The sequence below is a fragment of the Hyla sarda genome, chromosome 7, assembly GCF_029499605.1.
Source record: "Hyla sarda isolate aHylSar1 chromosome 7, aHylSar1.hap1, whole genome shotgun sequence".
Taxonomy (NCBI): Eukaryota; Metazoa; Chordata; class Amphibia; order Anura; family Hylidae; genus Hyla; species Hyla sarda.
In genome coordinates this window covers 222303657-222327206 of record NC_079195.1, presented here as the reverse complement: position 1 = coordinate 222327206, position 23550 = coordinate 222303657, and the positions used below count along the sequence as shown (strand labels likewise).

At 43.4% G+C, this 23550-nt stretch overlaps 1 protein-coding gene and 1 long non-coding RNA gene across 6 annotated transcripts in view; one reads left to right on the top strand and one right to left on the bottom strand.

Annotated features, from left to right (window-relative positions):
• Window positions 1-12460, top strand: part of PDE4B (phosphodiesterase 4B) — a 467359-nt gene extending 454899 nt beyond the window's left edge. The window contains 10 exon segments of the mRNA XM_056532827.1: window positions 258-351; window positions 3700-3842; window positions 3844-3879; window positions 5391-5489; window positions 5593-5757; window positions 6183-6282; window positions 7929-8083; window positions 8169-8291; window positions 8671-8853; window positions 10255-12460. Coding sequence (XP_056388802.1) covers window positions 258-351; window positions 3700-3842; window positions 3844-3879; window positions 5391-5489; window positions 5593-5757; window positions 6183-6282; window positions 7929-8083; window positions 8169-8291; window positions 8671-8853; window positions 10255-10617 — 1461 coding nt within the window. The 3' untranslated portion in view covers window positions 10618-12460.
• LOC130283397 (uncharacterized) overlaps window positions 1-23550 on the bottom strand; it is a 243525-nt gene that overhangs the window by 152676 nt on the left and 67299 nt on the right. For all 5 annotated transcript variants that reach the window (XR_008846680.1, XR_008846683.1, XR_008846681.1 and 2 more), the window contains exon 4: window positions 15529-15613. This is a non-coding gene — a long non-coding RNA (uncharacterized LOC130283397). The remainder of the gene's footprint in view (window positions 1-15528; window positions 15614-23550) is intronic.

Sequence of the window (23550 nt, the reverse complement as noted above, 5' to 3'; positions counted from 1 at the left end):
TGTCATCTAGGCAGAGACAGGTTTATTGAGTATGCGAGTTTTATTAGTACAGTTTGTTTCCTACCAGAATGCCTCCAGCTGTTGCAAAACTACAACTCCCAGCATGCCCGGACAGCCGAAGGCTGTCCGAGCATGCTGTGAGTTGTAGTTTTGCAACAGCTGGAGGCACCCAGGTTCATAAACACTGTTGTAATGTTATAATGTATTAGATTTCATGGGTATATGACTAAAACGTTCCGTCTTCTTTGTCCCAACAGTTCAAGAGGATGTTGAATCGGGAGCTCACCCACCTCTCCGAGATGAGCCGTTCCGGCAACCAGGTGTCTGAGTATATCTCCAGCACGTTCCTCGGTAAGTGGGCCGCCTTTGATTTGCTGCATACCCACAGTCCTTTGCGCAGGCAGTTGACACGGCTCTAGTTAAATGACCATTATTGAATCGCTGCAGGCAGGTGAATCTTCTTCTTATTCCAGCGGAATTCCATGGGAACTCCCTCGGATTTGTTAAATGCACTGTACGGAGGACGCGGTCAATGGCGCCGCAGCCTGCGGGAGACACCGGATTGTTAGTGCACTTAGGTTCACGTGCGAATCGGATCCCGCCGGACACGCCATCTCTGTAACAATCCATTCCTCCGAGTGACTTAGATTTTGAACAAAACTACAAAGTAACTGGGATTTAATATGAAACTGGTTTGATATATGCGCAATGACTTTATATATATATATATCTGGCATGTATATTGGGCTTCATCGCAGGGATCTTTGCTCTTCTTCATATGGAAACAAAATACTACTACATATATACGAAATCAGAAAAACATCCCAAATTTGCCCACTGAACTACAAATCTTCCAAATTTTGCACCACTAGAGCATTTGTCTCCAAACTGTTGCAAAGCTACAACTCCCAGCATGCCCGGACAGCCGTTGGCTGTCCGGGCATGCTGGGAGTTGTAGTTTTGCAACATCTTAATAAAGGATAGATGCAGAATAAGGAAGATCCAGGAAGCCTGGAAAAGTTGTGAAATTGCCACGGGAGCCTGAGCTTTCCCAGAATAAGACGTAGAAACAGAATAAGATTTTTAATAACGTAACCCAAATCGAAGACTCGGGGGATTTATACTAAGGCTGTGTTCAGACGTGGCTGATATGCTGCAGATTTTTTGTGGGTTAGAGTGGATTCTCATAATCAATAGATAGATAGATAGATAGATAGATAGATATGAGATAGATAGATAGATATGAGATATATATGAGATAGATAGATATGAGATAGATAGATAGATAGATATGAGATAGATAGATATGAGATAGATAGATAGATAGATATGAGATAGATCTGAAATAGATAGATATGAGAGATAGATAGATAGATATTAGATAGATAGAGAGATAGGTATGAGATAGGTATGAGATAGGTATGAGATAGGTATGAGATAGGTATGAGATAGATATGAGATAGATAGATAGATATGAGATAGATATAAGATAGATAGATATAAGATAGATAGATATGAGATAGATAGATATGAGATAGATAGATATATCTCATATTTATCGCATATCTATCTATCTCATATATATCTCATCTCATATATATCTATCTATCTGTCTCATATCTATCTATCTGTCTCATATCTATCTGTCTCATATCTATCGATCTATCTATCTCATATCGATCTATCTATCTATCTCATATCTATCTATCACATACCTATCTCGGATAGATATGAGATAGATAGATATGAGAAAGATAGATAGATATTAGATAGATATGTAATAGAGAGAGAGAGAAAGATAGATAGATTTGAGATAGATAGATATGTGATCGATAGATGTGATGGATAGATATGAGATAGATATGAGATAGATATGAGATAGATAGATAGATATGAGATAGATAGAAGATAGATATGAGATAGATAGATAAGAGATAGATAGAAGATAGATATGAGATAGATAGATAAGAGATAGATATGAGATAGATAGATATGAGATAGATAGATGGATATGAGATAGATAGATGGATATGAGATAGATAGATATGAGATATAGATATGAGATGGATAGATAGATAGATAGATATGAGATGGATATGAGATAGATAGATAGAAGTTGATGTTGAACATTTTTGTAGGCTCCTTTGACCTCATTCGGATACACTATCTGCTCGGCTTTTGCAAATGGCTGCCATCCGTCTGTGCAGATTCCAGGGGTAGGCTGGAGATTGTATTTTCTGATGCATTTAGGGATTTTCTTAATTCCTGTGGGGGCGGTGAAGGGCCCGGTGGGAAAGGATATGAGTAAGGATGACGTGTGGGGGAATTCCTTGTATATGAGGCCTGACATCGGGGTTACAGATGGTGACATCATCAATGTATAAAGCTGCGGGATCCCTCCATACGTCTTTGGCGTTGTTGGTGGAGATTTCACACGCTCTCCGGGAGATTCCTCACAGGAGCCGCTCATCAATTCTCTCTGTCTAAGCCGCAGCCCAGAGGGAAACACCTATTACTGTCAAAGTGATGGCGCAAGTGAATACTAGCTGCTTTCTGTACTGCGGCGCTCCAGACACAGCTGCCGATCCGCTCAATTATTCTCCATTGTGCAGAGGCTTTAATTAAAAAGCAAGCGCCTATCTGGGGCCCCATAAAGATGGCCGACCCGAGGGGCAGGGAATGCCATAACCTACACACACACACGGTTGTGCTATTGTAAGAAATGCATGAATCGGAATTACGCAATATCTCCTGCGAGTCCTTGAGGCGTCCTCGCCTATCGAGGAGTGAAACGTTCTCTTCAGTTCTGTATTTTTATCCGATTCTGGGAAAGATGGGTGACAACCAAAGTGCAGGTTCAAGCATCGCAAATTGGCCTAGATACCGCAGCAACACAACAATACAATGCATGGGTCCTGTATCACTAACCAGATTTGCCATTTAGGGCTCTGGGAAAGCTGCGTGATTACCCTAAATAAGTGTCTTCCTTGGCTTGTGGCTCTAAAGCTGTTGCAAAACTACAACTCCCATCATACCTACTACACTATAGGCACCAAAGGCACAATGAGTGTTGTAGTCTTGGAACACTGCAGCATGGCCAAGTCAGGCTGGCACCTCCAGCTGTTGCAGAACTACAAAACCCAGCATGCCCAGAAAGCCTTTGGCATGTGGCCTGAAGAGAGACACTACAATATAGGCACCAAAGACTACCGGGGGCATGATGGGAGTTGTAGTTTAGCAACACTGCAATAGAGCCGATTATGTAGTTTTTCAATCTCTGTTGCAAAACTACAACCCACAGCATGCCCAGACAGCCAAAGGCTGTCTGGGCATGCTGGGAGTTGTAGTTTTGCAACAGCTGAAGGCATTCTGGTAGGAAACAAAACTGTACTAATAAAACTCTCACACTGAATAAACCTGTCTCTGCCTAGATGACAGTAGCTTATGCACAGTGTAGAGGAGCAGACAGGGAATGAATACAGACTTTGGAAGTTGTAGTTTTGCAACAGCTGGAGGCATTCTGGTAGGAAAATTATGTGCTAATAGAACTCTTTCTTCTATGGTGTCCATATCTTCCATATTTTTACGAAACTGATATAACCTAAAATATCTGTAATAATTTTTGTTGCAGATTATGTTTTTTTTACGTAAAATAAAATAAAAATCTAAGAAAAAAATTTTTTTCCACCATTTTTCTAGACAAACAAAATGATGTGGAGATCCCATCCCCAACACAGAAAGAAAGAGAGAAGAAGAAGCGGCACCAGCTCATGACGCAGATCAGCGGTGTTAAGAAGCTCATGCACAGCTCCAGCCTGAACAATACCAGCATGTCCCGATTCGGGCGTCAAGACTGAGAACGAAGATCTGCTGTCTAAGGTGCGGATACAGTATGACCGGACGATGGCGGCGGCATGGGGAATTCTGATTTGGTTCTCACATCTGTCGCCTATGCCCCGGGAACCGGAGCGACTTAGATTATATAGAGCTGTATGGAGATTTAGATGGTACCTGTCATTTACAAAAACTTTTGATATGTCATGGAGGTCAGGAAAACGAGCTGGAAGAAGTACGTGCTTAGCGGGTTCTTTATCACCTCTGTGTCACATGATCTAGGCGGACCCCCAACTATAAGGATTTTTGTCCCTAGGCATGTCAAAAGTTTTTCTCATTCACAGGCACGCTTTACACAATGGGTAAATTTACACATGGCGGGTTTGCTGCAGATTTAGCTAAGATAACCTACAGCTGATTATGGTACCAGGCCTAGTGTATGGGCTTTTACCAGTCCCCTTCACACACTGCAGGTTTTTTTTTCCATGCGAAAAATTTACTTTCTAAAAGCCAAAAAAAGTTGTTGCTGTTGCTGATGTTTCCGCAAAATTCACTGCACATTGAATGGGAATGGGGATCCCGCTGTTCCTGCAGCGGAAATTCTGCCACGTAAATTCTGCTTTCCGGATTCTGCAGAAATTTAAGACCTGTCTTAAAATTTTGCAGAATTCTGATAGGGGAATCCTGTTCAGCTCAATGGGGCTTTGAATGTTGGCAGAATTCTGTGTTTTAAAGGGGTACTACGGCCCTATGACATCTTATCCCCTATCCAAAGGATAGGGGATAAGATGTCTGATCGCGGGGGGTCCCGCCGCTGGCATGCAGCACCCACCTGTGAGCACTGTAGGAAGCGCTGGAGGCTCCAAGTCTTATGCCTCCCGACCGCGGGGATGGAGTATCGTGATGTCACGACTCCGCCCCATGTGACGTCACGCCCCCTCAATGCAAGTCTATGGGAGGGGGCGTGACAGCCGTCACGCCCCCTCCCATAGACTTGCATTGAGGGGGTGGGGCATGGCGTCACACGGGGCGGAGTCATGACGTCACAATACTCCATCCCCGTGGTCGGGAGGCATAAGACTTGGAGTACCCCTTTAAGCATACAGAATTTGAGCAGAATTTCATAGCCTAAGGGCCCATTCACACTAATGAATTCCCTTGAAGCAGCCCCCGATTGTCTTCAATGTTATTCTGCTGCATTGTGCACACTGCAGAATTTCCACCGTGTTGATTCTTTCAGCGAAACCCGCACGGATATGCGTTGCTGTCAATGCTGACGTCACATGTCCAAGTGGTCCGAACGTTGAGCGAATCAGTTGGCTGCTGTCCAGTCAGCTGTACACGGAACGCCTGCCCAGAATTTCATCCTGGAAGACTTTCCGTAGTGTGAATGCGCCCTAGGGTATTTTCAGACGTACATATTTGTTACACATTTTTCGTACCTGATTATGAACCACGTGAACGTGCTCAACATCTGCAGCAAAATCCATTGGATTTGCCGCCATTGACTAATATTAACCTGTTGTTGTTGTTTTTTTTTTTTTTTGCGTTTTTAGGAATTGGAAGACCTTAATAAATGGGGATTGAACATCTTCAAGGTGGCGGCGTTCTCCTGCCATAGGCCACTGACCTGCATCATGTACGCTATATTCCAGGTAGGTTCCAGCGTACATTACGCCAAACTCCATCTTCTTTGTCCCTGTTTTACCTACTCAAATTCTGATTTGCGCTTTTCTTATGTTGTTATTTTTTTCACAGGAGAGGGATCTGCTAAAGACATTCAAAATTCCCACGGACACGCTGATCACCTACACCATGACACTGGAGGATCACTATCACTCGGACGTCGCCTATCACAACAGCCTCCATGCAGCCGATGTTACGCAGTCCACCCATGTGCTGCTGTCTACCCCTGCTCTAGACGTAAGTGTATGGTTGGGTCTCGAGATATTAGGGAGGATCCGGAATTTTTAGACTGACCACACCAGACCTTCTAAACCAGTTTCTCAACCAGTATGCCCCCAGCTGTTGCAAAACTACAACTCCCAGCATGCCTGAAAAAAAAAACAGAGGCTGTATTCATTCCCTGTCTGCTCCTCTGTGCTGCGCATAAGCATTATGCACAGCGCAGAGGATCAGACAGGGAATGAAGACAGCTGGTAAACTTATGGTTGGGAAACACTGATCTAAACAGCTGCCCTGTCCTTTTTTTGTCTTGTATTGGTGTCACAGTGCCTCCTAGTGATAAGAATAAGTAAAGCAATAATCCATCTAAATCAGTATATATTCATTATACGTATATATCTATGGTAGTTCTCAACACTAATTTTCTTTGAATTTTCTTACAGGCCGTCTTCACCGACTTGGAAATCTTAGCTGCGATATTTGCAGCTGCGATCCATGACGTAGACCACCCTGGAGTCTCCAATCAGTTTCTTATCAATACAAGTAAGTTTACTTTCTTCTATCACTGCTACAAAGGATTGCTTTGTCTGCGTAGAATCGGGGCGCCCCCAGCTGTTGCAAAACTACAACTCCTAGCATGCCCGGACAGCCAACGGCTGTCCGGGCATGCTGGGAGTTGTAGTTTTGCAACAGCTGGAGACACACTGGTTGGGAAACACCGGTGTAGAACTTGCTGTACATGGTTCAATATCAATTGGTGACTGGCTAGGGCGTAAGAACCATAGAGGAAGACCATGCATCTGCTATCAGGCCCTTGGAGAGTTGGGGCCCCATTTTGGTTGGTCCTGTTCCTTTTTCTATTGTGCAGAACTCCAATAGAGTTCTATATGTCAATATTTGCTATGGGCCCCCCCCCCCCCCCCCCCCCCCCCCCCCCCCCCCCCCCCCCCCCTATGCACATCACTGGCGAACAGTGGCGTAACCATAGAGGGTGCAGAGGTAGCAGTTGCACTGTGGCCCTGGTGCCTAAGGGGGCCCTAAGTCACATCTTCCACATAAGAGACCAGTATTATATATGGCACATGGGGCCCTGGTGCAGATTTTGCATTGGAGCCCCAGAGCTACAGGTAACATCAAAATCTGGTTACATAGCATGTTGGCCGTCCTTTTTTATTAAAGGGGTACTCCAATGGGAAACAATTTATTTTTAAATCAACCGGTGCCAGAACCGGTGCCAACAGATTTGTAAATGACTTCTATTAAAAAAAAAAAAAAAATCTTAATCCTTCCAGTACTTATGAATTGCTGTATGCTCCAGAGAAAGTTATTTTCAAAGTTAGTGTCAGCAGAGAGCACTGTGGTCAGGCTGAAAAGAAATTTCAAAAACAAAAGAACGTCCTGTGGAGCATACAGCAGCTGTTTAGTACTGGAAGGATTAAGATTTTTTAAATAGAAGTAATTTACAAATCTGTTTAACTTTCTGGCACCAGTTGATTTAAAAAATAAAAATAAAAAAATGTTTTCCACCAGAGTACCCCTTTAAGTTGTTAGAGCAAAAAATAACAAGAAACAAATAAATAAAGTTTCTGATAGCTGAGTGGCCCAAATATGGCCTCGATTACCGATCCCACCGGGCCTGTCGCCTACTTTTCCCCAGACACCTGGAGATATAAAAAAAAATAAAGTTTAATGTATATCAACTGGCTCCACAAAGTTAAACAGATTTGTAAATTCCTTCTATTAAAAAAAATCTTAATCCTTTAAATAATTATCAGCTGCTGAAGTTGAGTTGTTGTTTTCTGTCTGGCAACAGTGCTCTCTGCTGACATCTCTGCTTGTCTCGGGAACTGCACAGAGTAGAAGAGGTTTGCTATGGGGGATTTGCTTCTAAACTGGGCGGTTCCCGAGACACGTGTCATCAGAGAGCACTTAGACAGAAAAGAACAACTCAACTTCAGCAGCTCTGAAGTACTGAAAGGATTAAGATTTTTTAATTGAAGTAATTTACAAATCTCTTTAACTTTCTGGAGCCTGTTGATATATATATGTTTTTTTCCTGGAATACCCCTTTAACATTCTATAAATCCTTGTAGGAAACGTATCGACACCTACTTCATGTTACTTGTACTTTCGTAGTCTTTACCTCTCGGATGAAGGAATTTCCACTAACTCCCCAAATTCTTTTCCAGATTCTGAACTTGCACTGATGTACAATGATGAGTCTGTGTTGGAGAATCACCATCTGGCGGTCGGGTTTAAGCTCCTACAGGAAGAACATTGCGACATCTTTCAGAACCTATCCAAGAAGCAGAGGCAGTCCCTCAGGAAAATGGTGATAGACATGGTAAGGATGGAGTTGTGAGCGGAGTTACAGATTCGTTGATCTGCCGGAGCATTTTCCCAACCTCTGCCCTGTATTGTCTCCTTAGGTCCTTGCAACAGACATGTCTAAGCACATGAGCCTGCTGGCCGACCTGAAGACAATGGTGGAAACCAAGAAAGTGACCAGCTCCGGTGTTCTTCTCCTGGACAACTACACTGATCGCATACAGGTAGGAAGAGATTTCTCTAATTCCTGGAGCCCTCCAGCTCCGTCTTTGTCACCGGTAACGCCGACCGCCCTGGCACCACAGAGCTCAGGATCAGTAGGGTGATCAGAAATGAGTCGAGGATTTCATATATCCCATCACTGGAATTATCAGACAATAGACCATTCACACTAGTGCCAGTAAGGTGCCGGTATTTTTCCCGAGGTCTCTTGTTTCCAGTATACCGTGATGATAGATGAAATATTATTTCTTTCTAATACATAGATATGACTAGACGTCAGGAAATCGTTGCCGTTTGGCCAGTAGAGACATTTCCTATGCATCAGGCAGGGAATGAATATTGTTGTATGTTCTGAGCTCACAGTTGTTGTTCCTATTTTAGGTTCTCAGGAATATGGTGCATTGTGCTGACTTAAGCAATCCAACGAAATCTCTGGAACTGTACCGGCAATGGACTGACAGGATAATGGAAGAGTTCTTCCAGCAAGGAGACAAGGAACGAGAGCGAGGCATGGAGATCAGCCCCATGTGTGACAAGCATACGGCGTCTGTGGAGAAATCACAGGTAGGTCTATCGACACCACGCTACAACTATAGATGTTTTATCTGGGTAATGATGCCAGAAGTAGGAAGAAAAACTGAGGAAGGGTTGTACCTGAAATGTGTCATTGATCTTTTAATAAAAGATATTCTTTTTAAAACTATATCTTCTTGTCTGCCATCTCCGGAGCAGATTGCTCCGGAGATGGCAGACAAGAAGATATAATTTTAAAAAGAATATATTTTATTAAAAGATCAATGACTCGTTTCGGTTACAACCCTTCCTCAGATTGGTAATGGGGACTTTGCTTCTGACATGCCATTATCATTATGCTGAGTAGTTGCCCCAATACTAAAGCAGCCCTGTTGTATTACCCTGTATCTGGAAAACCATGATGTTCATGATCTCATTAGGTTGACTACTCTTTACAGCAGTTCTCCACCCTGGAAAACCATTCTATGATGTCCATATGGCCACTTTTTATGGTCTTCATGCTCAAAAATGTCCAGATATTTTATTTCTGTACACAGTGAACTTTACTGCTATGGGTCTTGTACAAAAATATAGGTAAGAGGGGTTCTCCTCCGCTTGATAGAAAGCTCTCTTGACATAAAGTTGATACAAAGCATCCCCCCCCCCCCCCCCCCCTTCCAGCTTGACCATTATCCGTAATGTGTTTGATCTGGTCGTAGGTGTTACTATCTCTGAGGAGCCTCCACAGGGGAAATGAGGCATTCAACAGTGCCCATCTGAATCAATGGCTTAAAGGGGTACTCCGCCCCTAGGCATCTTATCTCCTAGCTGAAGGATAGGGAATAAGATGTCTGATCGCGGGCGATCTCGGCTGCGGCACCCCAGACATCCGGTGCATGGAGCGAAATCCGTTCCGTCACAGATGACTAGCGATGCACGGCCGAGGCTCGTGACGTCACATTCACACCCTGCTCGTGAAGTCACAGACATGCCCCCTCAATGCAAGTCTATGGGAGGGGGCGTGACGGCCGTCACGCCCCCTCCCATAGACTTGCATTGAGGGGGTGTGCCCGTGACATTATGAGCAGTGACGCGCTGAAACTGGTGCTCTACACGAACGCAGCACAGAGATCGCGGGGGTCTCCAGCTGCGGGACCCCCGCTATCAGACATCTTATCCCCTATCCAATAAGATGGCTAGGGGTGGTGTACCCCTTTAACTCTGTAATGCAAGACAGTTCCTCCAGAACAAAAGATTCTCTTTGTAACATCTCTTGGATCCTGGACAGAATTCCCTAATAGGGTTTAATAAAATAGGTGGCCTAAACCTTTTAAGAACGACCAAAATATATTTCCGACTAAAATATTAAAATGTATATCTTTTTTTTTTCCTTAAAGTAACGAACGCCACTTGCAAATCTTGAATTCTAACTTCTTCCCTTGTCTCTTCCAGGTTGGGTTCATTGACTACATCGTTCATCCATTGTGGGAAACGTGGGCAGATTTGGTGCAGCCTGATGCTCAGGATATTTTGGATACTTTGGAGGACAATAGGAACTGGTACCAAAGCATGATACCTCAAAGTCCTTCTCCTCTTCTGGACGAGCAGGATAAGGACTGTCCCGGAGTATCGGAGAAATTTCATTTCGAGCTTACCCTCGAGGAAGAAGACTCCGAAAGTCACGATAAAGAAGGGGACTGTATCAGTTATTACAGCAGCACCAAGACACTCCATATCGTGGATCCGGGAATCGAGGACTCTCCCGAGGGCGACGCAGAAATACTGACAGACGATACGTCACCTCTGGACACATAGGTCGTGTTCCGGGAGAGAACTCCGAGAGGGGAGAACACGTGCAAAGCTGTCTTGTTTTGACAAGCATGTCATCTCGATCTTGGGCCTTGGTTTAGCCTGGCTAAAAGATCTTTCCTGCTGCTCGTCAGTGAAGATGTGGTTACGGATGCTGAAGTGAAAGCTAGCTCAGGAAACTTACAGATGATGGACGTTCTTATCATTCGGCATCGTTTCCGAGGTGGAAGAACGAAAGAGGGGGAAAAAAAAAACAACAACGCGTAATGTTGTGTTGCGCGAACGGCTCGAAAAAGAAAAAAAAAAAAACTTTATAGAAAACAAATGACACAAAACTGAGAAAATTTTGTTCTTTTTTTTTTGCTTTAAAAAAAAACTTGATAGATACTAGAAATTATAAATTGGTAGGTCTATGTCGAAAAATACCCTGTCCGACTGTCTGAGGACGTGTGTGCCTTTTTTGTAAAACTTCCATTGTCTCTGAAATGCCTATTTGGTTACACGGTATCTAGTGTAAGCAGAACAAAGAATAATGTGTATATTCCGATCCTCTTTTATTCCTGAAAGAAAGCAGTCTTCCTTTTAATCGTGGGCAATATTCGTGAACTCTTTCGCAGTTGTACCTAATCGCACAGAGAGATTGTGTCTCTGGTCATTTTTTATTATTTTATTTTTGTGTTTTTTGTTGTTGTTTCCTCCGTGCACCTGAAGTCATTTCATCGATTCCTCGTTCTGTGTTGGGATTTTTTATTTTATTTTTTTTAATGTCGGGTTCTATAGAATCGAACTATTCTGCACAATATAATAAGAGGTAGCCGTTTTCGTTTAGTTTTTAGAATCATGTGCGTTCACTACAATTGAGGACTTATGTATCGGAAGGCAGTGTGTAACGTGATGCGTGTTTGAGACCAAGTTCTGCATGATCCCACTCTTTTATTTTTTTTATTTAATATATATTTTTTCCCTTCTTCCTCCATTGGCGACACCATCTTTTTATTGCACTGCCTAACACATACTTTACTGTTTATAACAGTGTATTTATTATCGATTATGTAAATAATGTACCGTTTTGTAAGTTATTAATTTATATAAATTGACATTGCCTGTCATTGGTGGTGTTGATTGTGTAGAAAACTCTAGATGAGAGTTGCATTTTTCTTGTAATATTTTATTTTATTTTTTAAATTAGAGTGCCAGCCTGAACATTGACAAACACCCCCCCCCCCCCCCCCCGAAAAAAAAATACCAGACCCATGGTAGGCCAGTTCCAAAAGGGACGTAGAATTCTAATTGATATCTTGGTACCGAACGTGAAACAGACTTTAAAAAAAAATAAAAAAAAAAATATATATATATATATATATATATATATATACATATATATATATTTGTCCCCCAATCCCTCCAAACTTGTATTACTCTGAAATTTGTGGTCCTTTCTGTATTTGTTATTATTATAATAACTACTTATTTTGATGTACAGCTTTTTGTAATAAAAATAAAAAATGTTTAAAAAAAAAAAAAACTCAAAAAAATGTCACGCATCCTGAGGGGGGAAAAAATATCTATCTTATCTCGGCTTGTCTATAATGTTTTTTTTTTTTTTTTGGGAAGTTTTCGGTTTTGACTACCCCGTATCTGGGGTAGGCGCACTGACTTGTGCATGAACAATGGGTCTGTATGTCTGTTGACACTGCATTGTTCCAGGTGTAGATTTATTTTAATTTTATTTTGACAAGAGTTTCACACAAGGTATGTTAAAGTATTGTACAATTGTGCTACGATGCATTCTTAAGATTATTTTTTTTATATATCTATATATAAAGTAAATAAATGAGAAGCATGAGAACCTGGCAGCTGCATTGTCATTTTTATTTTTTATTTTATTTATTTTTGTAGTCTGAGGTTGGAAGTAGAGATGAGCGAACTTACAGTAAATTCGATTCGTCACAAACTTCTCGGCTCGGCAGTTGATGACTTATACTGCATAAATTAGTTCAGCTTTCAGGTGCTCCCGTGGGCTGGAAAAGGTAGATACAGCCCTAGGAGACTCGTTCCTAGGACTGTATCCACCTTTTCCAGCCCACCGGAGCACCTGAAGGCTGAACTAATTTATGCAGGAAAAGTCATCAACTGCCGAGCCGAGAAGTTCGTGACGAATCGAATTTACTGTAAATTCGCTCATCTCTAGTTGGAAGGGAAGGGGCAATACGTGAAGGTCCAAGATCCAATGATCCTCCAGGACACTTTCGCTTAATCAACACTATAAGGCAGTGTTTAACAACAGACGCCTCCAGCTGTTGCAAAACTACAACTCCCAGCATGCCCGGACAGCCTTCGGCTGTCCGGGCGAGCTGGGAGTTGTAGTTTTGCAACAGCTGGAGGCACTCTGGATGGGAAACACTGCCATATTGCATTCTATGATATTATATTGCATCATATTATTTATTTTATTGCATTGGGAGGTGTCGTTTTGCACAACACAAGGTTGCACTATACTGCCTGCCTTCCAGCTTTCCCAGTCTGCTGAAGAGAATACAATATCTGTCTGGTAAAGCAGCCATAATAATCAACTGATGCCAGACAGTTAAACAGATTTGTAAATTACTTCTATAAAAAAAAAAAATCTTAATCCTTCCAGTACTTATTAGCAGCTGTATACTGCAGAGGAAATTCTTTTCTTTTTGGATTTATTTTCTGTCACGACCACAGTGCTCTCTGCTGACACCTCTGTCCATGTCAGGAGAAAATCCCCATAGCAAACATATGCTATTCTGGACAGTTCCTAAAATGGACAGAGGTGTCAGCAGAGAGCACTGTTGTAACATCTGAGCGCTCTGTTATCATGTCCCCGCTGCAGGCTGGGCTGGGATTCGCATTGCGCTGCGCGTCCGCATGCGAATCCCAGCCCATCACTCACCTCCCTGGTCTTTCTGTTCTAGCAGCCCCGGCACGCATGCTCCAGCCACCTAGGGCTTGCGTGCGCCGGAGCTCTTACATTTAAAGGGCCAGTACTCATTTAATTAAGTTTATTCACCTTTGCTCTTGTTATAAGTACTTGCTCCTCCCTTGTACCCCTACCGGATCTTTGTTGCCTTTGTGCCCTAGAGAAAGCTACTGTGTTTCTGTGTTCCTGATTTCTGTGTACAAGATCCTTGTTCCGTTACCTGACCCTCCACCTGTGCCGCCTGCCCTGACCTACTATACCTTGACCACGACTTGCCAGTTTCTTCTGTGCCATGCCACATCCCAGCTACCTGTGTGGACGAGTCATGCCAGGGGTAGCGACCTGGGTGCCGCCTGCCGCAGCAAGAGCATCCCTCTTTGCGGCGGGTTCTGATGAAAACCAGCGGCACCTTAGACTCCGCTCCCTGGCACGGCTCACGTCATCATCCACACAGGCCCGGAGGATCCACCACCTGCCGTTACCCGTTACAACTGTAGTCATGACAGAAAAGAAATCCAAAAAGAAAATAACTTCCTTTGTAGTATATAGCCACAAATAAGTACTGGAAGAATTGAGATTTTTTTCATAGAAGTAATTTACAAATCTGTTTAACTTTCTGGCATCTTTCAGCTACCCAGTTTGTTATAGCCATATAGATCTCTTCAGGAGACTGGGAAAGCTGAGTAACACGCATCCTCTGGGCCATAGAGCTATCCCAGTCTCTTGAAGCACCAGCAGTCCAGTGACAGGGGCGGATCCAGAGTCGAGTCTCGGGAGGGGCACTATTAGAGTATTTTGTGTTGGCGGACAGAAGATAAGATTACGGAACTTACAATATTATTAAATGTATCATACAGTCCTAACCTTGTTTAAGACTCTTAGGCCATGTTCACATGTCAGAATAATAATCAAATACACCAATTGCCACAGAATGGGAAAGTGCTAAAGAAATTTTTACCATATAAAACTACAGCTCCCAGTATGACCTAAGCAGTGGTAAGGGGATGCTGGGAGTTGTTGTTTCACCCATCATAACTGCAGAACTTACAAGTAACTCCAGCTCTGATGGGACACACACAGGAGGATACAGAATGATATCAGTGACTACAGATGACCTCTTCTCTATAGTGAGGAGAATACAAAATGATATCAGTGATTACAGATGACGTCTCCTCTATAGTGAGGAGAATACACAGTGATATCAGTGACTACAGGTGACGTCTTATCATTGTGTATTCTCCTCACTATAGAGAAGAAGTCACCTGTAATCACTGATATCATTGTGTATTCTCCTAACTATAGAGAAGACGTCACCTGTAGTCACTAATATCATTGTGTATTTTCCTCACTATAGAGATCAGTGATTACAGGTGACATTTTCTCTATAGTGAGGAGAATACACAATGATATCAGTGATTACAGGTGACGTCTTCTCTATAGTGAGGAGAATACAGAATGATATCAGTGATTACAGGTGACGTCTTCTCTATAGTGAGGAGAATACACAATGATATCAGTGACTACAGGTGATGTCTTCTCTATAGTGAGGCGAATACACAATGATATCAGTGATTACAGGTGACGTCTTCTCTATAGTGAGGAGAATACACAATGATATCAGTGATTACAGGTGATGTCTTCTCTATAGTGAGGAGAATACACAATGATATCAGTGACTACAGGTGACGTCTTCTCTATAGTGAGGAGAATACACAATGATATCAGTGATTACAGGTGACGTCTTCTCTATAGTGAGGAGAATACACAATGATATCAGTGATTATAGTGAGGAGAATACACAATGATATCAGTGACTACAGGTGACGTCTTCTCTATAGTGAGGAGAATACACAATGATATCAGTGATTACAGGTGACATCTCTATAGTGAGGAGAATACACAATGATATCAGTGATTACAGGTGACGTCTTCTCTATAGTCTTTCCTTATCTAATTCAGCTGGTACATACCGCCAGGATTTGTTCCAGCTAAATCTTCTCTCTGCAGAACTTGATGCCCAGACGTCTCCTCACTATGTCAGCGCATTCTGATCCTCTATATGAAAACAATAATTATTATAATACTGCCAAACACTGTATTCTTTGAATATAATACTGGCACACACCCTCTGAATATAATTCTAACACACTGTACCCCCTGAATATACAACACACTGTACCCTCTGAATATAATACTACCACACACTGCGCCCTCTGAATATAATACTATCACACACTGCACCCTCTGAATATAATACTATCACACACTGTGCCCTCTAAATATAATACTACCACACACTGCACTCTCTGAATATAATACTATCACACACTGCACCATCTGAATATAATACTATCACACACTGCGCTCTCTAAATATAATACTATCACACACTGTACCCACTGAATATAATACTACCACACACTGCACTCTCTGAATATAATACTACCACACACTGTACCCACTGAATATAATACTACCACACACTGTGCCCTCTAAATCTAATACTACCACACAGTGCATTCTTTGAATATAACTTGCTGTGCAGTGCACCCTCTGAGTAAAATACCGTAATGTATTGTGGCCCCTAAAAAACGTACCACCCCAGAAATTCCTCAAAATATACACTATACTTCTGAAAGTCAAAACACTCTGTGCCTTCACATATAGTAATAATGCCCCATCTCGTGCCCCTACATATAATAATTATGACCCGTCCTGTTCCCCCCACATAATAATAATGCCCTCTGTGCTGTGCCCCTCACATATAATGCTTCTGTCATGTGCCACACACATATAATGCCCCCTGTGCTGTGCCCTTCACATATAAAGCCCCCTGTCCTGTCCCCTCAGGGGGCATTATATGTGAGGGGCACAGCACAGGGGGCATTATATGTGTGGTGCGCATGAAGGGGGCATTATATGTGAAGGGCACAGCACAGGGGGCATTATATATGAGGGGCGCATGATGGGAGCATTATATGTGAGGGGCACACCACAAAGGGCATTATATGTGAGGGGCACAGCACAGGGTGCATTATATGTGTGGGACACAGCACAGGGGGCAATATATGTGAGGGGAACAGCACAGGGGGCAATATATGTGAGGGGCACAGCACAGGGGGCATTATAAGTGTGGGGCACAGAACAGGGGGCATTGTATCATATAATGCCCCCTGTGCTGTGCCCCACACATATAATGCCCCCTGTGCTGTGCCCAACACACATAATTTATATGTGTGGCACAGCACATGGGGCATTATGTGAGGGGCACAGCACAGGGGACATTATATGTGAAGGGCACAGGACAGGGGGACCCCTGTCATGTGCTCTTCACATATAATGCCCCCTGTGCTTTGCCCTGCAGTCCCTCATTAAATATTCCCTTTTCTCTGACCCCCCTCCTCCTAACAGTGGCGCATATCCCGTTTCCCTAATCCCCTGGACCCTGAGCATACCCTTACTTACAGTATGCAGGCCGCAGGGACGGGTCCTCCAGGCGCCGGCGCGATGATGTGACGTCATCGTGCCGGCCTTTAGTGGATCTTGTTCCCGCAGCTCACACGCTGTGTACTCATAGCGTGTGTGAAAGGTTAGTGAATGGTGGAGCGGGAGCTTACAGCTTCGGCTCCACCATGCTTGGGAGCGGGGGTGCAATTGCCCCGTTGCCCCCCCCCCCCCTGATCCGCCTATCACTGGATAGGCAGCTTGTCCTTTCTGCACTCCAGCGCTGCCTGCAAAAAATCTTCTTTCCCCGAACACCCCGTCCTACCAGGAATTTTCTTGGCAGACCAGTCCGGCCCTGGTTGGAAAGCCCCCAGCTAGTAGAGGGTTAATCCGGCTCTACGGTGTCCCATCAGTGCTGTAGTCATTGTGTATTCTCCTGATTGTTTCCCACAGTTATGACTAGTGAAACAACAACTCCCAGCATACCCTGACCACTGCCTAGATCATACTGGGAGGCGTCATTTTGCATGGTTAATACCTCTTTATCACTTTACCATTAGGCTATGTTCACACGGCGGAATTTTTGCAGAATGTCCGCACAGAAAACACGTATGGACATTTTGGTCATCGGCAGAACATGACTGCGCTAGGACCACTCGGAACTGCGCTGTCCCCGTAGATGGCAGTGTATTTCCGAGCAGATTATACCAAATTCAGATGCCATAATAGTCTCCCCAGTGATCCAAGAAGTAGATTTGGTAACCGTCATAACCCAAACCCCTGCTGGTCTCTAGGACGGACGGCTCCTGTATTTGCTTGCACAACAGAAGGATGCACTATACTGCCTGCCTCCCAGCTTTTCCAGTCGGCTGAAAAGAATATTTCTCTGGGGAAGCAGTCTTATTGGAGCTCTTCAGGAGGCTGGGAAAGCTAGGTGGCATGCAGTACACAGTGCAGGGCTCACAATACTTTCCTAGCTTTCCCAGTCTTTTGAAGAAAATATCTGTCTGGTAAAGCAGCCATATTGAAGCTTCTTAGGAGACAGGGAAAGCTACCCAGCTTTCCAAGAGTCCTAAAGCCACAGCAGTGATAGGCTGCTCGTCCTCCCTGCTCTCCAGCACAGCCATGCCCTCTTCCCCTGCATTAAAGTGTTCTCTCCCCCTCTACTATTTTCTCAGCTCGCAATAGCCATATTGGAGTTCAGGAGACTGGGAAAGCTGGGTAGGACACATACTGTGGGCCACTCAGCTTTCTCATTAGACGGCATTTCCAAGCAGATTATGCTGAAAGAATTGACATGTCAATTCATTCGACGGAGGCCCAAATTGGAGTTTCCACAATGTTTCGCTGTGTGCACGATTCAGCAGAATCCCATTTAAAAAAAATGGGACTCTGCTGCAACAGAATTTCCAGAGCAAAATTTTTCCGCCGGATTCCGCTTGGAAATTCCAACGAGATTGTGAACAAAGCCTTATTTGGCAATTGGTATATTTGATTATTACAGTAGAAATAACTCTCCTCTAAGCGATACACCGCGGGCGTCTGTCACACCAAGTAGGGATCTTGTTGTTAAAAACAAAATCCCACCCCAGGGTTACAGTAACCAAGATGAGAATAGATCCGAGCAACAATAGGAATTTGGGATTTTTCCATAGTGGGAAGAGGGATGATGCCTTTCATCTGTCTGAATGTAGTCATATAAACAATGTGGATACTCAGGAAGGGAGATGTGTACGTGACCCGAGGCTTTTCTAATGTTCAGCCATGAGCTCATCGTATTATGGGCAGTGATGCAATGTTTACTGGTTAAGAGTGGAATAAACTGGAAGCGTTCTGTAGTTTTCATAATTACACATTAATAACAAAAGTAATCTGTGTACGAGGCTCATTGTCTGACGCTCTCCAAGGGACATTATTGAGTCTATATTCAGATCGCTGTGACAGCGGGGGGTCCGGGACCTACAGATGTAATGTGTATAAAGCAGCATAGACGACTGGATAGAGCAGACTGATGGTCCGGGAGACTCCTCAATATCCTGCAAACCAAGTTTATATTTTAGATTTCTTGACCTCTGTCCTCCTTATCCAATAAAATGGCCAATAAATTTACCAATTACCCCCTTTCTCAACTATTATTAGGTACACCTTGCTAGTCCCAAATCGGACCCCCTTATACTTTCTACAAGGTACTCTGAACATTCCTTAGGGATTTCCCTCCATATGGACATGATGACATCACACAGTTCCTCTATATGGACATGATGACATCACACAGTTCCTCTATATGGACATGATGACATCACACAGTCCCTCCATATGGACATGATGACATCACACAGTTCCTCCATATGGACATGACGACATCACACAGTTCCTCTATATGGACATGATGACATCACACAGTTCCTCTATATGGACATGATGACATCACACAGTTCTTCCATACGGACATGATGACATCACACAGTTCCCCCATATAGACATGATGACATCACACAGTCCCTCTATATGGACATGATGACATCACACAGTTCCTCTATATGGACATGATGACATCACACAGTTCTTCCATATGGACATGATGACATCACACAGTTCCTCTATATAGACATGATGACATCACACAGTTCCTCTATAACATAAAGGATGGAAATGTAAAGTGTATGTTCACAAATGCCAGAAGCCTAGCAAATAAAATGGGGGAGCTTGAGGCCTTGATACTGGAGGAACATATTGATATAGTTGGGGTCACTGAGACATGTCTGGACTCCTCGCATGACTGGGCTGTCAATCTGCAGGGGTTTATATTGTTTCGCAAGGATAGAATGAACAGAAAAGGTGGTGGAGTCTGTCTGTATGTAAGAAGTGGTATGAAAGTCAGTGTGAACAATGCCATAGTGTGTGATGATTCTGAGGAGGTGGAATCATTGTGGGTAGAATTACAAAAGGAGGGAAATACTGAAAAAATTGTATTTGGTGTAATCTACAGACCCCCTAATATCACTGAAGAGATAGAAGTTCGGCTTCATAAACAAATAGAGAGGGCCGCCCGGGCAGGTACAGTGGTAATAATGGGAGATTTTAACTATCCAGATATAGATTGGGGTCCGGGGTTGGCTAAAACTACAAAGGGGCGACAATTCCTAAATTTATTGCAGGATAATTTTATGGGCCAGTTTGTGGAGGACCCAACAAGAAGTGATGCCTTGTTGGATCTGATCATTTCCAACAACGCAGAGCTGGTTGGTAATGTAACTGTGCGGGAAAACCTTGGTAATAGCGACCACAATATAGTTACTTTTGACTTAAAATGTAGAAAACAAAGACAGGCGGGGAAGGCAAAAACATATAACTTTAAAAAGGCAAACTTCCCTGGGCTGAGGGCTGCACTACAGGACATAGACTGGGGGGAGGTGTTGTCAAATACTGATACAGAAGGTAAATGGGACATCTTTAAATCAACTCTAAATAACTATACAGCTAAATATATACCAAAGGGGAACAAATATAAACGATTAAAACTTAATCCTACATGGCTGACACATGATGTTAAAAGAGCAATAAACAACAAAAAAATAGCCTTCAAAAAATACAAATCTGATGGGTCAGCTATAACATTTAAACAGTACAAGGAGCTTAATAAAATCTGTAAAAATGTAATAAAAACAGCAAAAATTCAAAATGAGAGACAGGTGGCCAAAGAAAGCAAAACTAATCCTAAATATTTTTTTAGATATATAAATGCAAAAAAACCAAGGACAGAGCATGTAGGACCCCTTAATAATGATAATGGGGAGGTTGTCACAGGCGATCAAGAGAAGGCGGAGCTACTGAATGGGTTCTTTAGTTCTGTATATACTATGGAAGAAGGAGCTGACATTGGCCAGGTCAGTGCTGGTAACACATCATGTACAGGTCAGTGCTGGTAACACATCATGTAATGTACTGAACTGGCTTAATGTAGAGATGGTACAAGGTAAGTTAAGTGATATAAATGTAAGCAAATCCCCAGGACCGGATGGACTACACCCAAGAGTTCTTAGAGAGGTAAGTTCAGTAATATCTGTACCCCGTTCATGATATTTAGAGATTCTCTGGTGTCTGGTATTGTGCCAAGGGACTGGCGCAAGGCGAATGTGGTGCCAATCTTCAAAAAGGGCTCTAGGTCTTCCCCAGGAAACTATAGACCGGTAAGTTTAACGTGCATTGTGGGTAAATTGTTTGAAGGACTTATAAGGGATTACATACAGGAATACATAGGGGATAATTGTATTATAAGTGATAGCCAGCATGGGTTTACTAAGGATAGAAGTTGTCAAACCAATCTAATTTGCTTTTATGAAGAGGTAAGTAGAAGCCTTGACAGAGGAATGGCTGTGGATATAGTGTTTCTGGATTTTGCTAAAGCATTTGATACTGTCCCTCACAGACATCTGACAGGTAAGTTAAGGTCTTTGGGTTTGGAAATTTTAGTTTGTAACTGGATTGAACACTGGCTCATGGATCGTACCCAGAGAGTGGTGGTCAATGATTCGTACTCTGATTGGTCCCCGGTTATTAGTGGTGTACCCCAAGGTTCAGTACTGGGACCGCTGTTGTTTAATTTATTTATCAATGATATAGAGGATGGTATTAACAGCTCTGTTTCTATCTTTGCAGATGACACCAAGCTTTGTAGCACGGTACAGTCTATAGAGGATGTGCATAAGTTACAAGATGACTTGGATAGACTAAGTGTCTGGGCATCCACTTGGCAAATGAGGTTCAATGTGGATAAATGTAAAGTTATGCATCTGGGTACTAATAACCTGCATGCATCGTATGTCTTAGGGGGGATTAAACTGGCAGAGTCACTGGTAGAGAAGGATCTGGGTGTACTTGTAGATCACAGACTACAGAATAGCATGCAATGTCAGGCTGCTGCTTCCAAAGCCGGCAGGATATTGTCATGTATCAAAAGAGGCATGGACTCAAGGGACAGGGACATAATACTCCCCCTTTATAAAGCATTGGTACGGCCTCACCTGGAATATGCTGTTCAGTTTTGGGCACCTGTCCATAAAAGGGACACTGCGGAGTTGGAAAGGGTGCAGAGACGCGCGACTAAACTAATATGGGGCATGGAACATCTTAGCTATGAGGAGCGATTAAAGGAGTTACAATTGTTTAGTCTTGAGAAGAGACGTTTAAGGGGGGATATGATAAACGTATATAAGTATATTAATGGCCCATACAAAAAATATGGAGAAAAACTGTTCCAGGTTAAACCCCCCCAAAGGACGAGGGGGCACTCCCTCCGTCTGGAGAAGAAAAGGTTTAGTCTAAAGGGGCGACACGCCTTCTTTACCGTGAGGACTGTGAATTTATGGAACGGTCTACCTCAGGAACTGGTCACAGCAGGAACAATTAACAGCTTTAAAACAGGATTAGATACATTCCTGGAACAAAATAAGATTAATGCTTATGAAGAAATATAAAATCTCATCCCTTCCCCAATATCGCGCCACACCCCTACCCCTTAATTCCCTGGTTGAACTTGATGGACATATGTCTTTTTTCGACCGTACTAACTATGTAACTATGTATATAGACATGATGACATCACACATTCCCTCTATATGGACATGATGACATCACACAGTTCCTCCATATGGACATGATGACATCACACAGTTCCTCCATATGGACATGATGACATCACACAGTTCCTCTATATAGACATGATGACATCACACATTCCCTCTATATGGACATGATGACATCAGGCCCCTTTAGGTATGGCTACAACAACAGCGCCCCCTATAGTTATGCTCCTTCTTGGTGAAATTGATGAAAACTGTAGTCAAAGTTAAAGGAGTACTCTGCCCCTAGACATCTTATCCCCTATCCTTTGGGACCCCCGCGATCTCCCTGCTGCCCCTGGCATTCGTTTAGAGCGTTGGGTGCAGCTCCGGAAGCTAGAGACGTCAGACGGAAGCTAGGGGGCGTGATGGCCATCCCGCCCCTTCCCATAGACTTGCATTGAGGGGGCGTGGCCATGACATCACGAGCAGGGCGTGACCATGATGTTTCGAGCCTCTGTCCAGCCCGAAGTTCACTCCGTACACCGGATGTCTGCGGGACCCCCGCAATCAGCCATCTTACCCCCTGTCCTTTGGATAGGGGATGAGATGTCTAGGGGCGGAGTACCCCTTTAACATCCAGATATGAGAAGCCTTAGCCAGCGCCATAGCCACACCACATGCATGTACTGCGCTTCTGCCATAACTGCCTCTATGGTTTTGGAAACTGTCCCATTCCCAGCTCTAGGAAAATGTTCCTAGGACTGTTTTCATTTAAAACCATGATTACATTACATGTGTATTTTGCGGTGCGGTAAGGGTGAGGCTTTCTGCAGCACCAACACTGCCACGTGTGGACATACCTTTAGGAAGAACATTGTGCCTTCTTCCTGGCACCCAATAATGGGGTGAGTTTAGGGGTGTGCGCTCAGGAATTTCCATTCTCTTGTAGTGTCCCAGCACCAATGGTCCAGTTACCATCTATAA